Source organism: Bos indicus, chromosome 19 (assembly GCF_029378745.1).
Source record: "Bos indicus isolate NIAB-ARS_2022 breed Sahiwal x Tharparkar chromosome 19, NIAB-ARS_B.indTharparkar_mat_pri_1.0, whole genome shotgun sequence".
Classification (NCBI taxonomy): domain Eukaryota; kingdom Metazoa; phylum Chordata; class Mammalia; order Artiodactyla; family Bovidae; genus Bos; species Bos indicus.
The window spans coordinates 46,788,118-46,805,296 of NC_091778.1; the positions used below are offsets into that span (position 1 = coordinate 46,788,118).

Consider the following 17,179-nt stretch of genomic DNA (forward strand, 5'->3'; position numbering starts at 1 on the left):
TCAGAATGGCTGCGATCCAAAAGTCTACAAATAATAAATGCTGGAGAGGGTGTGGAGAAAAGGGAACCCTCTTACACTGTTGGTGGGAATGCAAACTAGTACAGCCACTATGGAGAACAGTGTGGAGATTCCTTAAAAAACTGGAAATAGAACTGCCTTATGATCCAGCAATCCCACTGCTGGGCATACACACTGAGGAAACCAGAAGGGAAAGAGACACATGTACCCCAATGTTCATCGCAGCACTGTTTATAATAGCCAGGACATGGAAGCAACCTAGATGTCCATCAGCAGATGAATGGATAAGAAAGCTATGGTACATATACACAATGGAGTATTACTCAGCCATTAAAAAGAATACATTTGAATCAGTTCTAATGAGGTGGATGAAACTGGAGCCTATTATACAGAGTGAAGTGAGCCAGAAGGAAAAACACCAATACAGTATAATAACGCATATATATGGAATTTAGAAAGATGGTAACAATAACCCAGTGTACGAGACAGCAAAAGAGACACTGATGTATAGAACAGTCTTATGGACTCTGTGGGAGGGGGAGAGGGTGGGAAGATTTGAGAGAATGACATTGAAACATGTAAAATATCATGTAAGAAACGAGTTGCCAGTCCAGGTTCGATACACGATACTGGATGCTTGGGGCTGGTGCACTGGGACGACCCAGAGGGATGGTATGGGGAGGGAGGAGGGAGGAGGGTTCAGGATGGGGAACATATGTATACCTGTGGCAGACTCATTTTGATATTTGGCAAAACTAATACAACTATGTAAAGTTTAAAAATAAAATAAAAAAAAGAAGAACGTCAAAAAAAAAAAAAGACATTACAGTTGCACCCTCAATGCAGGGCGATTTTGCCATTCAGCGGCGACATTTTTGATTGTCACACGGCAGGAAGGAGGGACTACCGGCACTGAGTGAATAGAGGCCAGAGATGCTATTAAACAACCTAAATGAACAGCATAGCCCCCGCCCCCCGACCAAGACTTATCCAGCCTAAAATGTCAAAAATGCCAAGGCTGAGAAACTCTGCTTTACAAGTGTAATGCAAATGAATAATTAGAAGAAAGGCTAAGAACAGACACATAAGCACCTGAGTCTGCCTGGAAGGTTAAATGGACAGTACTTACCAAAGTCCTCATCTCCTGACTCGTAGCTTTCCAGAACCCAACCACGGCCTAACTTTTCAACAACAGTGTTGCTAGACTGGTCAAAGTTGTGAGTGCTATGCCTTGCTTACTGTCAAGTTCCAAGGATACAAACAACCATCCCTTCCCTTCCCCCTACCCAAATCACTCAGCATTTAAGGCCTCACTCTAGGGCTAACTCCTCCAAGAAGTCTTCTGTGATCCTTTCTTTCAAAATTCCTAAAGATTTGCCATCTATACCACTCATTTAGCATTCTATCACATACTGGCTTTTGATACTATTGACATTTGTTAGGTTATATTGTTTAACTCCTAAATGATTATTTGATTTTCACATTCATGTGCCATCTCTAAGCTGACAGCTCACTAAGAGAGAGCTTCTGACACAGCCCCAGCAGCCACCCATTTCCTGTAGTGTGCTACAAAGAGCACCCAAAGCATACGAAGCACGGGGACTAGAGTTACTGGGGAGCAGGCATCACAGTCTTACCACCAGTTCTTCACATGTCTTGAGCTCATGACAATCTGAATATATCAGGTTACTGCAAAAGTAACATCTACAAACTTTAGTATCTTAGAAAGTTTACGGATTCATAGACTGAGTGTCTATACTTCTTACTGCAGGCCAAGGTAAGTCCTCAGGTTTCTGCCATATTCAAGTTCCAGAAAATCTACTAGAAATAAGAAAATTAAGGAATCCCAATTAAGACAGTTCCTCCATTCAAATTTTAAAACCCAAACAGATACTTCTTTATGCTTTCAGTCAAGACACTCACTGCCCAGACAACAATCAGAGATTTTAGAAAATATCTCTACTCTTAAAAACAAAAATGGTTAGAAGAAGGTGGGAAGAAGGGGAAGGAGTAGAAGCAAGGAAAAAGAGGAGGAGGAGGAGACGAAAAGGAGTATGATAAAGAGGAAGGAGGAGGCGGTAGTTTAACTCTTTAGCAGAGGAATAGAGGGCAAAAAGCTTAAACAGTTGTCTGACATATAAATGAAAAGGTCAGACTTCCATAGTTATTAACCAGCTCTATATATGCTCAGTATGCAGAATTCTACCAAATCACCAAAGTACTGGGTAATGTCTGAATGTGAAGACTGTCATTTATAAGTGTGTACAGGAAATGGTAGTGGGTGAGGCCAGACCTATAGACCTGCAGTGCTTTAATAATTCCTCCCTCCCTTTTCACCCCCCAAATCTATTAGGTCTAAGCTCTTCCAACCTTATATATATGGAAAGGTTGAGAATTAATTCAGGAAGAAAGGCAAAAGTGAAAGTTATGTACTCATCATAGGATATTATCTGACATAAAATTCAAGGCTTTATTGACTACTTGACTCTTAACTTCATCTCCTCAATATCCAGAGGCAACTCGGAATACAGACTCTGAAGTCAAGCATCCTGATTCCCAGTTGCAACACTGCCAGTTACTAGTTGTACAAACTCAGTGAGTCATTTCCTTTCCTCTTTTCCTCCCCCTGCTTCCTGGACCAGAGACCCAAGTTCTAGTACTAGTTCCACCATTGACCTGGTTAGTGACCTTGGGCCACAATTTCTGCACCTGTAAGGAGAAGGCACCAGGGGATGTACTAGATCAGTGGTTCTCAACCAAGGGTGATTTTGCCCCCAGGGGACATTTGACAATGTCTTGAGATATTTCCGATTATCACCACTAGGTTTGAGAGGGACAGTGCAACTTGGCTTCTAGCCGGTAGAGGCCAGAGATGCTGCTGAAAATACTACAATGCACAGGACAGCCAGTACCTCAGGACAAATAAATATCCAGCTCAAAATGTCAATGGTGCCACAACTGAAAAACCTATGGCTTCAGCTCCCTTGAAGGTCACCTCAGAGGTCCCCTAGAAGTAAGGCTGAGAAGCCCATTTTAATAGTTTTATATTATGGGTTTTCATGAGAAAAGAACAACATAAGAGTTAATGACATGCACTCTCAGGCTAGATTCAGTCATTTCAGTTCAGTCGCTCAGTCGTGTCCGACTCTTTGTAACCCCATGGACTGAAGCACGCCAGGCTTCCCTGTCCATCACCAACTCCCAGAGCTTGCTCAAAGTCATGTCCATAGAGTCAGTGATGTCATCCAACCATCTCATCCTCTGTTGTCCCCTTCTCCTCCTGCCTTCAATCTTTGCCAGCATCAGGGTCTTTCCCAATGAGTCAGTTCTTCACATTAGATGGCCAAAGTATTGGAGTTTCAGCTTCAGCACCAGTCCTTCCAATGAATATTCAGGACTGATTTCCTTTAGGATGGACTGGTTGGATCTCCTCACAGTCCAAGGGACTCTCAAGAGTCTTCTCCAACACCATAGTTCAAAAGCATCAATTCTATGGTGCTCAGCTTTCTTTGTAGTCCAACTCTCACATCCATACCTGAATACTGGAAAAACCATAGCCTTGACTAGATAGACCTTTGTTGGCAAAGTAATGTCTCTGCTTTTTAACATGCTATCTAGGTTGGTCATAGCTTTTCCTCCAAGGAGCAAACATCTTTTAATTTCATGGCTGCAGTCACCATCTGCAGTGATTCTGGAGCCCAAAAAATAAAGTCTCTGTTTCCATTGTTTCCCCATCTATTTGCCATGAAGTGATGGGACCGGATGCCATGATCTTAGTTTTCTGAATATTGAGTTTTAAGGCAACTTTTACACTCTTTCACTTTCTTCAAGAGGCTCTTTAGTTCTTCTCTTTCTGCCATAAGGGTGGTGTCATCTGCATATCTGAGATTATTGATATTTCTCCCAGCAATCTTGATTCCAGCTTGTGCTTCTTCCAGCCTGGCATTTCGCATGATGTACTCTGCACATGAGTTAAATAAGCAGGGTGAGAATATACAGCCTTGATGTACTCCTTTCCCTATTTGGAACCAGTCTGTTGTTCCATGTCCAGTTCTAACTGTTGCTTCTTGACCTGCATACAGATTTCTCAGGAGATGGGTCAGGTGGTCTGGTATTCCCATCTCTTTCAGAATTTTCCACAGTTTGTTGTGATCCACAGTCAAAGGCTTTGGTGTAGTCAACAAGGCAGAAATAGATGTTTTTCTGGAACTCTCTTGCTTTTTCGATGATCCAATGGATGTTGGCAATTTGATCTCTGGTTCCTCTGCCTTTTCTAAATCCAGCTTGAACATGTGGAATTTCATGGTTCACGTATTGTTGAAGCCTGGCTTGGAGAATTTTGAGCATTGCTTTGCTAGTGTGAGAGATGAGTGCAATTGTGTGGTAGCTTGAACATTCTTTGGCATTGCCTTTCTTTGGGATTGGAATGAAAACTGACCTCTTCCAGTCCTGTGGCCACTGCTGAGTTTTCCAAATGTGCTGGCATATTGAGTGCAGCACTTTCACAGCATCATTTTTCAGGATCTGAAATAGCTCAACTGGAATTCCATGACCTCCACTATTGTTCGCAGTGATGATTCCTAAGGTTCACTTGACTTAGCATTCCAGGATGTCTGGCTCTAGGTAAGTGATCACACCATTGTGGTTATCTGGGTCATGAAGATCTTTTCTGTATAGTTCTTCTGTGTATTCTTGCCACCTCTTCTTAATATCTTCTGCTTCTGTTAGGTCCATACCATTTCTGTCCTTTATCGTGCCCATCTTTGCATGAAATGTCCCCTTGGTATCTCTAATTTTCTTGAAGAGATCTCTAGTCTCTTCCATTCTTTTGTTTTCCTCTATTTCTTTGCATTGATTGCTGAGGAAGGCCAGACTGTCTGAGTTCAAATCTACCACTTACTAGCTATATGTCTTGGACCAGTTACTCAACCTTTAGAGACTCACTTACCTTTTCCATTAAATGAGGACAATACAGTATGTACCCCATAACGTTGTTGTGAGGGTTAAATAAATTAATAGATGTAAAGCATTTAGAGCAGTGCCTGGCCCTATATAATTAACAGCTAACATCACCATTACCACCTGAATACAGAAGGAAAATTGAAAAAAAAAAAAAAAAAACCAACCATTTTACTTTAGGAGTCACATGAATTAGGTTCCTCAGTGGAAAGGTTTTTAAGACCAAAGGGATTCAAGCATGGTTGCTCACATGGCAGACACTCTGCTCTCCCCCAATCCCTTCTCCCACTCCTTCCTCTCTAATGCTTCCACAGCTGCTTAAAGTCTCTAAAGTCTCGGGTGCAAATGTTCTCACGGTTGGGAGGGAATACAAGCTACTTGCACCCATTCCATAATACAAAAAGTATATCCATTCTACAATGCAGAAATTAACTGGAGGAAGTGGTCTGTTACACATCAGGAAACTGTTTTTTATCTTTCAGGAGAAAAGGACAGGTGTGTCTGCCTATGCTTAGCAAGGGGCTGCCATCGTAGCTCTTGGGATCCAGGCCTGTCTGAGCTCTCCTTCTCCACAGAAACTTCACCAGGGAGAGGGACATCCTTGTCCCCCAGCTCCCTTGATGTGCCGTCAGGGGAGCTGCCATGAGACAGACAGAGCCTATATGGTTGTCTTTTTGTTTTTTAACTATACAAGCAGAAATATCACAGTTAAACATTCAGAGAAGAGGTACACAGAGTGAAGGAACAAAGTCTCTCTTTATGTCCCATCCTTATTTCCCTTTCACGGAAGCAAGCAAGTTTTTTTTTCAATTTAATGTGAGTTCATATTGACTTTTCTAACAGCATTTACTTTAGTATGTTTAATTATTAAAACGTATCTGTACGTTTAGAGCTATATCATTTTAAGATTTGTTTCACTGTATTCCACAGTTGGTTGGGAAGGATGCAGCCTAATTTATTTAATCATTTCCTCACTGGCGGACATTTAGGTAAAAACTTCAGACTTCAACTTCACAATGACACAACTGTTGATTTGTAAGTAACTCAATTGTAGTTGCCAGCAAATAAAATCCAATGGTGATTCTATAGATAGTTCTGCCTTCCTCAAAGAAAGAAATCATTCTAAAAGTCTATTTATAAATTAAAAATGCCAACTGAATTTACATATAATTTGACTCTGAGATAAAAGCATAACTATAACATTTATATTCAAACATAAATAAGTTTAACTTAAAAAATTAAAACCAATGAAAATTTAATTTTAGGTTAAAATTTTCAGCATATAAAAAGGCACCCATAATATTTCTCAGGGTGTCTGTTTTATCTTTATATCCTGCTCTACAGTTTCTGAAAATCACACAGTCATAAGGCCATTTTCTTCTTCTAATTAAAAAAATAAGATAAATTCCCCAACCTGAAGTTAGAATTAGTAAATTATCACATTCTTCATATTCAAGTATCATCTATAAGTACTCAGTGGAAAAGCAGAAGGGGTGAGTTTTGCATCTCTAACTAGTGAGCAATTGCTTTCTTTTCCTTTCCTAATAAATTACAGGCAGACTTGAACAGATGTCAGGTTGGCATTCAAAACCTAAAATATAGCTGAAAAGCAAGTTATGACTAATACAAGGAAAAAAGATGAATGTCAGAAAGCTTCATTTTTTTTTTGTTTTTTTTTCAAATTTCAGATAAGCTCTTTAGCCTTAGGGTTCCTTTTACAGAGCCCTAGAGTTCGGCAAGATGTCTTAACCCCCATTTAAATTGCAATCTCTCCTCATGTGTGGGGGTGTGAAAATGCATTTTAAGAGTGTCAGTGTTTATGTTAATCTTAGCAAAAACTCCCTCTCTCCCAAATATGGCATGGACAAAACCTCAGCGCCCTTTCTTCCTCCGTATTTTATTTGCACTGTTTTTAGCATGTGAAAGATGTCTGCATGTGATTGAAAGGCTCCTTATCTTCTCGGCAACTGACTTGGTAGAGTAACTGCAGTTTCACTGGTGATATCAGAAACGAGTTGCTTTCCTCTAGAATTTCAAGAGAGACTTTAAAAATACAGATTGAAAATAGGTTTAGAGATGGAGGCAGAGAAAGGGGGACAAGAAAGAACACAGTGTCAGTTTCAAAGAAAGGGGGCACAAGATGCTAACTATTGGCTGTACCCCCCACGGGGTGGCCTGCATTTCTATCACAAAGTATAGTGCTGGCTCTCAGTTGTGTCCAACTCTGCGAGCACATGGACTGTAGTCCACCAGGCTCCTCTGTCCATGGGATTTTCCAGGCAAGAATAGTGGAGTGGGTTGCCATTTTCTATTCCAGGGGCTCTTCCCGACCCAGGGATCCACCCTGTGTCTCAATGGTCTCCTGCATTGACAGGCGGATTTCTTTTACCACTGAGCCACTTGGGAAGCCCAATTACAAGGTATAGGTCCACCCAAGGACAGGATGAGGCTTGAGGCCTTTAAGTCACTACACTCTTTCTTCCAGCTCTGAAACAGATAACTTCTGCCAAAGCCACTTTGCTTGATGCATGTGAACTTAGTCCTAAAATTATATTAAGAGACAGTAATTCTTTAACAATTATTTCACTGTTCTTTGAAAAAAAAAATTGTTTTTGCTCTGACATTTATGGTATAGAGGTAACTGCCAGGGATGCCAAAAAAGGAAGTTTCTTTGTACAAACTATCTTTTCCAACCAAAGAGCTATAATGAGAATGGAGGTGATCCTTTGTCCAGAGCACTCTCCACACAACTGCACACCAGGCAGTAAGCGTGGTGAAGGGCTGAACAGGAGCACAAGGGCATTCCTCTGACACCTCAGTGTACGCAAGGGCTGCGGTGTTTATTCACCCTTACTTAACGAGGCTGGTTTCTGATGCCAAGGTTTCTATCTGGGACCCAAAAGGTACTTCTATTATCCCACAGAGTAAGGATTTAAGGTCTTTCCTAACTAAACGGGTATCACTGTAGGCTCTGGAGGACATCCTAACTAAGAGGCTGTTGGGTACCCACTAAGTGCAAACTTTAGGTCTAGTTTTCCTTGCTAATGCTTTCATGTGCTTTTAAGGAAGAGCAGCCCCATGTGGGTTTTGGGGTGAGTCCAACTGCTCCAGACAAGGAAAAAGTAAATAGTTACAATGATGCAGAAAAGAACAACAGAAGCCAAAGTGCATTCCCCCAAAGTAACTCCTTTTCCTAATTCTACATATGAGCTTTCTTCCACTCTCTGTGGGGCTGGTTATATGTGACCTCTTTTCCCCTTAAAGACCTTCCTTGACTTTAATTCTATATATAAAAAAAATTTTTTTAACAGGGGCTTTCCTGGTGGTTCACCAGTAGAGAATCCACCTGCAAATGCAGGAGACATGAATTGGATCCCTGATCTGGGAAGATCCCACGTGCCTTGAAACAACTAAGCCCATGTGCCACAACTATGAAGCCTGCACTCTAGAGCCTAGGAGCTGCAACTAGTGAAGCCTATACACCCCAGAGCCCGCGCTCAGCAACAGAGAAGCCACTGCAATGAGAAGCCCACGCCCCGCAACCTGAGAGCAGCCCCACTCACTTCAAGAGAAAAGCCCATGCAGATTCAGCATAGCCAAAAATGAATGAATAAAAATTTTAAAAGATTATCTCTTAAAATACTATAACAAAAACAGGAAGGTGTATATTACATATTTGCAAGTGTTTCAAGAGAAAAACTAACCTATGGGAAACTCTGGGACCCTTATTTCATGTCTATTACATTATCTGATCCCTATTTTTTTCTGCGTAATTGTGTGCCTCTGGTTAATTCTTTAGTCTCTTTGTATCTCATCAGCAAAATTCTGTATGTATCAAACTATATATGCAATTTTGAAAAGCAACATGAAGTTTTACAGGCAAGAGGAAAGAACTATATTACCAAGAAGCATAATTATCAGTCTTATAAACACAATGACAGAAGAGAATTCTAAATTCATCACTTTGTGAACTTGAAACCTTGATATATAGGCAAGAAGATCCATTTAGTTAAGATTCCTGTTTACAAAGTAGACGTAACTCTAGACTCCATGGTAAAGACAATGATTTGGTCTCAAGCCAAAATAAAAATGTTCCCTGTTTAAATAAAACAGTCTCATAACCTACATTAATTGTTCTTTTCTAATCCTTATTTTTTTTTTTTCATTTGAATTGATTTAACCAATCATATCCATGTCCAGTGAGATCCCATGCAGGTTGACTATTTCATTAACAAAGAATGAAGGAAAAAATCAGCAAATTTTGTTCCCACTTGGCAGGGTAAAAGAACACAGGATATACATTAACAAGATGCATGTAATGTTAAATTAAATGTAGCAATTTGTACTTTCTATATGCCTTTATCAAAGCCTAATGAGAACTTTCTAACCACATTGTACTCAGAAGGCAATGAAATTTTTCTACGTAATTTCTCCAAAATTCAAATGAGAAAAGAAGCCTCTATAGGAAGATAAGGAATGATACACGCACAGCAAGAGAATTCTTTCTCAGCCATTTCACCATTAAAGAAGTAGCATAAGGACACTGAGAGTCTTCATTCAGAAAAAAGAAAAAAAAACGTCTTTCAGTTCAGCTCAAAAGCCAAGGTACCTTAAGACTTACTGCCTTCCCCCTACCCGGTTTTTAAATTTATTTTTAAAATGGAACATAACTGTTTTACAATGTTGTCAGTTTCTGCTATATAACAATGCAAATTAGCTATATATATGCATATATCCCCTCCCTTTTCAGCCTCCCTCCCACCCCAATTTATTCTTTTAAGTCAAATTGACAACACATGCTTCTTGATAACAAAAAGCCATAAAGATAAAGAAGTATTGCTTTTAAAAAGAACTCATTTATGCCTAAGTAAACCAATAGAAATATTAGAAAAATAAATCCATAAAAAATGTAATGGGTAGTAGTACTAACAAACAAACCTGAAATTCAAGGTCCTTGGTCAAAAAGCACGTTAACAACAAAAAGCATACTGTACAACTCAACTAATTTCAGTATGGACTGCAGAAACAGATTAAAGTCACTCAGAAATTCCAAATCTGTTTTAATTTCAAACTCTTCAAGAGCTGACAGAGTCACAAACCAACAGAAACGGGTTTACTTCTTTACAGGTTGTTCTCTCAACCTCAGAGAGAGGCCCTAATGAGCAAGGCTTGGACAATGCACAAACAGGAAACTAGTATCTGAATGTTCGTAAGCTTTTAAACCTTGAGAAAGTATTTTAATATAGTTAAAAGATATAACTTATAGAAGCAGCTGTTTTTCTACTTGTTGGCTGTAGAGGGGTGGTGGTTTACTCGCTAAGTTGTATTGACTCTTGTGACCCCATGTACTGTAGCCCTCCAGGATTCTCTGTCCATGGACTTTCCCAGGCATGAATACTGGAGTGGGTTGCCATTCCTTTCTCCGGGGATCTTCCCAACCCAGGAACCAAACCCACGTCTCCTGCATGGCAGGCAGATTCTTTACCGCTGAGCCACCAGGGGGAGTTTACATGTTCAAAGACACAATCATCATACTCTCTGTATGGGGCTCGGGCTTGAAAATATGTAAAAAGATATTGCACAAGAATAACTTAGAACATTTGGAATCTTATATCTCAAACATACTTAATCAATATTTCCATGTCTTTAAAGTTTTATGGATTTATTGTGCCTCAAAATACACCTTACCAAGGTAGTGAACTATCACATTTTTAACTATTTTCCTAATTAAAATTCTGTTTTTTTATGGACTTGGCCTTTGTGTCTTTCAGATAAAAAAAAGTATCTTATTGCCATTTCAAGGTGTATAAAACTCAGGTGATGAGGGTCTCTGTCATTTTCTCTTAATCCAATTTCAAGCTCGACCTTTAGCCAGTGAACAGGTGTGTGCTGTGTGTAACTTATCAGAGTGAGCGACTAGGCCGAACAGCTACCAACAACAGGAGGCTGAGAGAACCGAGCACTTAGTGCCTAGAAAGTAGTTCTCAGCCCCACCATGATGAATATACTTTTATCTCCCAGTAGCAATTTAAAGATAAAGAGTGATGGAGGTGAAGGGAGTAATATATTTGTATTCCTTCAGTTTTTTTGGATACAGTTTTTAACACGAATAGTCTGCCAGAAGCTGTTATGGTATAAATTCCTTCTTCAGATATTCTGTAGCTAACATTCCAATCCAACGTATGATATACATACGAAAACAGTCATGACAGCATTTCCACCAGGGCAAATAAAGCCATTTCACACATAGATAAATTAAATAAACCTTCAAGAAAGAAGTGATAAATGACTAGTGCATTTCTTTGTATGCAATGTGGAAATTCCTATGTATATTCTGCATTTGTCCTTTTGCATAAATTTAAAACATGCCAAGTATCCATTTACCAGGTATGAAGATGTATTAACTGGGTAATACAATTTTTAAAAAAAGCAACAGCTAATATTAGAACAGTATCCATAGTCTAATAGATAATGACTATTCGGCACAGTAAATCTGACCTTTAGTGAATCTTTAGAGTCAGATGACATTTCTAAATAGGCCCTGTTAAAAATTCATAAATATAATGAAATTTCTAAATATGTCCTATAGAGAAACATACTTGGATAAATAAATTAAATCAAGCAACCACAATTATTATGATTTTCCCATAAAATTAAAATGTAGTTTTAAAAATCCTAAAACTTTAAAAGTTTTTTTAAGCTTTTTTAAAAGAGGAAGAAAACAGAAACAGTTTGTCAGGACTGAAAAATAATTTCAAAACATTACTGAAAACAGATTTTATCACATCCATTTTTTAAAAACAATACAAGATTTTATCCAATTTTTCTTTTTAAAACTCACCCATCTGTTCCACAATCTCTGGAGGAAATACTCTGGAAGCAAATGCTCGTCGAAAAATATCTGAAAACTCCTTGTCCAGACCTCCTATTCCCATTTTCTCAAAGTTCCAGTCAGGATTGATGATGGACTGGCGATTTTCCTTGGTTTTTGCTTTGCCTATTTCAAACAAAGATAATCAAATGTGAGAGAAGAACTTCATCATTAAGCGTAAAAAAACAGTCAGAACTCCCTGGGCATCCTCAGTGAATAAAGAAAAGCTATCAAACATGAAAACACCTTCTTAGCTGATTTTTTAAGAAGGATGAGTTTTGTTATATTCGCTAGTTTGTCTGGTCCCCATTTAGGGTCACTCATGGTGTAGTCAATCCATGAAGCTTGGTCTTATTGACCTCTAACTCCTAACCACGTTAACTAACTTGGTTGATTAGAAGAAACACCATGTGCATATCTGATGAAGAAAACACTAGTTGCCAGACATGCAACTGAAATCTAGCAGTCCCTCAAGGCTCCTAAAGCAATATTTAAAAATACATATACTTATCTAAATTAAGTATATAATCAGGAATTTAACTCTTCAGCCTGAAAAGATGTATGAAATTTAATGTCTTATTTGCTTTTTCTTCATTTGCACAATAATCTAAAATTATCCTAAAGTCTTGGATGATTTCAAAATTCATGTTTTCAAATTTTTTCACAAAGAAGAAAATTATCTAACTTAAATGTCATAGTGCCCCCTAAAGAAACTCAAGAGAACCACATTAACTCTCTCAAACACAAAGAATAAAAGTGCCTTAGTACAGCCCACATAAACAAAAAAAAGAAAGTACTATAGTTTGCTTTTAATTAGGGAATAACAGGTCACATTAGAAAAAGTTTACCCTAGATGCTAACTGTACGGTTAGTTTTGTGGACTTAACACTTCCTTTACGAAGTAACCAAAAATACTTTTCTTAAACTCTACTGCCCTCTTGTGGCGAAATTGTACAATTTTACTTTCCAATGGTGGGGGAAAACTATTCATCACACTTAGAAATTACCTCCATTGTACAAAAGTCATGCAACTCTCTTGGAATAATATACCATATAATATACAAAGAAATCACTCCAGAAACATATTGGATCAACAACAGGAGATTATGATATATCCTAATTATGATCGAACCTTAGTCTCCTACTTGGTAGGTGGACTCTTTAGCCACCAGGGAAGCCATAAAACAATATATTAGTCATTTAGAAACAATATTGTAGAAGTATATTTATTAAGATGCTTGAAATACGTTAAGCAAAAAGAACAAACTATAAAACAGTATGAAGATATAATCAAATATTTTAAATTTTAGAGTGAGCTGTTTTTGAGCGCTTATTCATATTTCATGAAATAAATATTTTACAGTTGAAAAACAATAAAAGAGGAATGATAATTTATGGCTCTCGAGAAAAGGACACGCATTCAAATTTAAATGACTTTGGATATAAGTGTGTAACCACTGCAAATCCTCTACCTTGTACTGGGATAGACACCAACACAGGTAAATACAGTTAATGGCATCATTATGCTGATGACTTACTATTTTTAGAGCCCAATCCGCATTATTTTAATATAATAAAAGTGGGGTTAACGTACAAGAGTAGGACTGAACTATGAATCTGCTGGAAAGACTTTCTTTACCTGTACACTGATCGTTTAACCCAGTCACTAATGGAAATAATGCTAGTATCACATATAACACACATCCAGCTGAGGGACATTCTACAAAATACATGACCAGCTCTCATGGTCATGAAAAGACAATGAAAGTCTGAGGAACTGTCAGACACTGGAGAAGACTATGGAGACTAAACCACTAAATGCAATGTGGAATTCCGAGTTAGATCCTGGAACAGAAAAAGGACATGATGAAAAAACTGACAAAATCCAAATAAAGTCTCTAAAACAGTTAGCAGCAATGGAAACATGTTAATCTAGTTTTGGAAAAGTGTACTATGGTTACTTAAGAGGTACCATCACAGGAAGCTGGTTAAGTGTATACAGGAACTTTCTGAAATATCTTTCATGAATCTTCTGTCAGCCTGCACATATTTATTAAAAGTTTAAAAATTAATTTTTATCCATCTTTTCCTTTATTTTTTTAGTGAGGTTACTAGGAAATTTAAAATGACATACATTATATTTCTATTGGACAAAACTGATTTAGTGAAGGTTTAAAATTTTTTCTACATCAGTACATCTGAAAGATAGGAAATACTCCATGATTCTGTGATTGGCCTTTTCAAGGCAAGTGTCTCTGTTCTCTCTCCCTGTTTAATCACTGTAGTTGAGTCACGTATTGTTAACAGATGTGCTGTGCTTAGTCGCTCAGTCGTGTCTGACTCTCTGCGACCCCAAGGACTGTAGCCCACCAGGCTCCTCTGTCCACGGGGATTCTCCAGGTAAGAATGCTAGAGTGGGTTGTCAGGCCCTCCTCCAGGGGATCTTCCCCACCCAGGGATCGAATCCAGGTCTCCTGCACTGCAGGTTCTTTACTGTCTGAACCACCAGGGAAGCCCACTATTAACAGATGGTCCCTCAGAATCTTCTAAAAATTGTAAATCTTACCAATAAGATTGAGTGATGAATTTTCTGCTTTTTCAAATGCAACCTGACTGTTGCCAACAACCAGCCCTATTTCAATCTATAAAGAAAGACAATAATTAGTAGTTAGTCTTACAGCAGATTTCTGGACTTCTCAAAGCAAGGTGAAAAACAAAAGAGAAATGAAGTCTCCATGAGCAAAGCAAATTTTTCAAACTATCAGCTATTTCAAATTACTTATTAGATCTTCACATGAGTCTGTTTTATACTGTATTTTAATAACTATGCTGGCTTTAAAGGCAAATTTTCCCTACTATCTTAGAAGAGTACAGAATATAAAAGAAATCACTGAGGGAGAGAATGGCTAGGAAAATTGTATTAATTTGTACAAGGCACATCATACAGATTATCAGAAATAAAGCATACCTTCTGTCTTTTACCAGTTGCAGGCTCTCCCTTGAGGATACTAGGATCCATGGCTTCAATGTCTTTGACCAGTAAGCCAAAAAGCTTTTCATTGAAGCTAAATACAAGCTATGTAGAAAAGACGGGGGGGAAAAAATCACTGTATGATATAATGGTTTGATTTTCACATAATCGCCAATGTTTTTCAAACGCAGGCAAGCAGCTTTCTCTTGTATATCACTCTTCTCCACAAGGCAAACTACCCACATAACAAAGGAACTAACATTTACTGAGTGTCTGCTGTGTGCCAAACAAACATTACAGGATGTTCTGTAATACTCAGTAACTCTCTTGCAAAAAATCAGTCCTACTTTACCAGTAAGGATGCTGAGATTCAGAGAGGAGTTAAATGGGGCCTAGAGTAACAGCAAATGGCAGTGCCGGGATGCAAGCCTGGGTTGTGTGCCTCCACATCATGCTTTTCTACAATCAACACTAAGTGCCTCCCATGCGAGTGCAGACACAGCTTCTGAATGCTCGTTCACTCGCCAAATATTTATTAAGTGCCTTCTACAAGCTAGGCCCTCATTGAGGTTCCGGGGTACAACAAAAATACAATAAACAAGGCTGACTGTCCATCCTGCCACTACTAACTACCAAGAATGGGAATAAATACTAAGAAGAATGATTTAAGATACTTATTTCTTCTCTGTATTATGGAGGATTTTCTTTCGTGGGTTTGTAGACGTTTGCATGTCACTGGGTTTTAAATTATTACAAATACCAAGGCATTTTCTATTAAAATACAAAAGCTAAAAGAGAAGGTAAAAACAATGAAGTTTTAGTTAGGCAATTTGAGCACAACTATCAGAAAGTGTAGGAATCCAGAAGGACTATGGTGAAGCCCAAAAAGCAATGGGCAGGTAAATCAACAAACTGTCAGCTACCTATCACCCTGGGGAGCCGCCTCAATCCATCTAATTCCAAGAAGCAGCCCAGCGGATCTCTAGTGCATCATCCCATTTGACTGACATTAACAGTACATGGCATTTCTTTCTTATTTTCTGTCTTTTCCAACTAGAAAGGAAACTCTACAAAGGTAGGAACTGTGTCTGTCTTATTCACCAAAGATTTACAGGGCCTAAAATAGTATTTACTGAACTTGTACTAGGTGTTCAATAAGTATTTGCTAATGAATGGATCAACTGACTAGCAGGTTCTTGTCTCAGCTACACAGGGCAGCTCACAGGTCGTCTCTGGACCTAAATAAAATTCCTCATGTGCAAAATGAGGAGGTTAGACAAGATAACCTCTGAGGTTCATTCCAATTCCAGTACTCTTAAAAACAATAATATGTGTTCTGTGTCCTTTTCCTGTCTATCAGTAACTCAAGTTTTCAATTGTGAAAGTTTGATATTACGATATATGGGTTAACCAAATCCTTACGAGTCTCGTCTTTCCAGGTAATACACTCCACTCATTTCCACAGGTCCCTCCTTCTGCCATTTCTTCCATTTTACAGGCCTTCCCACAGGAGAGACACAAGGACAGTCTATGTAACTCATGAGAGATCAGAACACAATAAAGCTGGAATTTTCAAACTTTTGGGGCTCAGAATCCTTTTATATTCCTAAACCCCCAAATTTTGTTTATATGGATTGTAATAATCTGTTGATATTCACTGTAGAATTAGAACAAGAAAATTTATTAATTAAAAAAAAACAATAATTAAGTATATTATATATTAACATAAATAACATAGTTATAATTTATTTTAAAATATTTCAATTTCCCAAGGTATAAAACATAAGTGAGAAGAGTGGCACTGTGACATTTCTGCAAATCTCTAATTTCTTGCTTAATGGAAGACCACTCAGCATTCATGTTTGCCTCAGCAGGCAGTGTAACTATGCACAACTCCACTTGTGAGAGAATAAGATGAAATGGGCACATAACACCCTTTTTAAAAAATGTTTTGGTATTAGATTTGACCTCACAAACCCCCTGAAACGGCCTCAAGGCCACAGTTTGAGAACAGCTGCTGTGGAGCTATGGGAGGAGGAAGGAGTTAATGATTCAGAAAAGTCACAGAAGAAGAGACAAATGGAATGGTAAGGTCAAAAGAGGAGAGATTATTTATGTAGAAAAACAAATAATTTATGAACTCACACATTTTTTTAGGTAAAATAAAAAAAAAAACAAAAGCACACAGAATTTCTTCTTAGGAGACCAAACAATGTACTAACTGAAGTCCAAAGAAGGGAGCAATAATAAACAGGGTCACTTTTTTCTTTTATTCTATTGGACTATAGTTGACTTACCCTGTTGCGTTAGCTTCAGGTGTACAGCCAAGTGATTCAATTATACACATATTCATTTTATTT

At 38.3% G+C, this 17,179-nt stretch overlaps 1 protein-coding gene across 2 annotated transcripts in view; it reads right to left on the bottom strand.

Annotated features, from left to right (window-relative positions):
* NSF (N-ethylmaleimide sensitive factor, vesicle fusing ATPase) overlaps window positions 1–17,179 on the bottom strand; it is a 148,157-nt gene that overhangs the window by 98,941 nt on the left and 32,037 nt on the right. For both annotated transcript variants that reach the window (XM_019981837.2, XM_070773671.1), the window contains exons 6-8: window positions 14,817–14,924; window positions 14,415–14,490; window positions 11,819–11,974 (exon numbers count right to left, since the gene is read on the bottom strand). In XM_019981837.2, coding sequence (XP_019837396.1) covers window positions 11,819–11,974; window positions 14,415–14,490; window positions 14,817–14,924 — 340 coding nt within the window. The remainder of the gene's footprint in view (window positions 1–11,818; window positions 11,975–14,414; window positions 14,491–14,816; window positions 14,925–17,179) is intronic.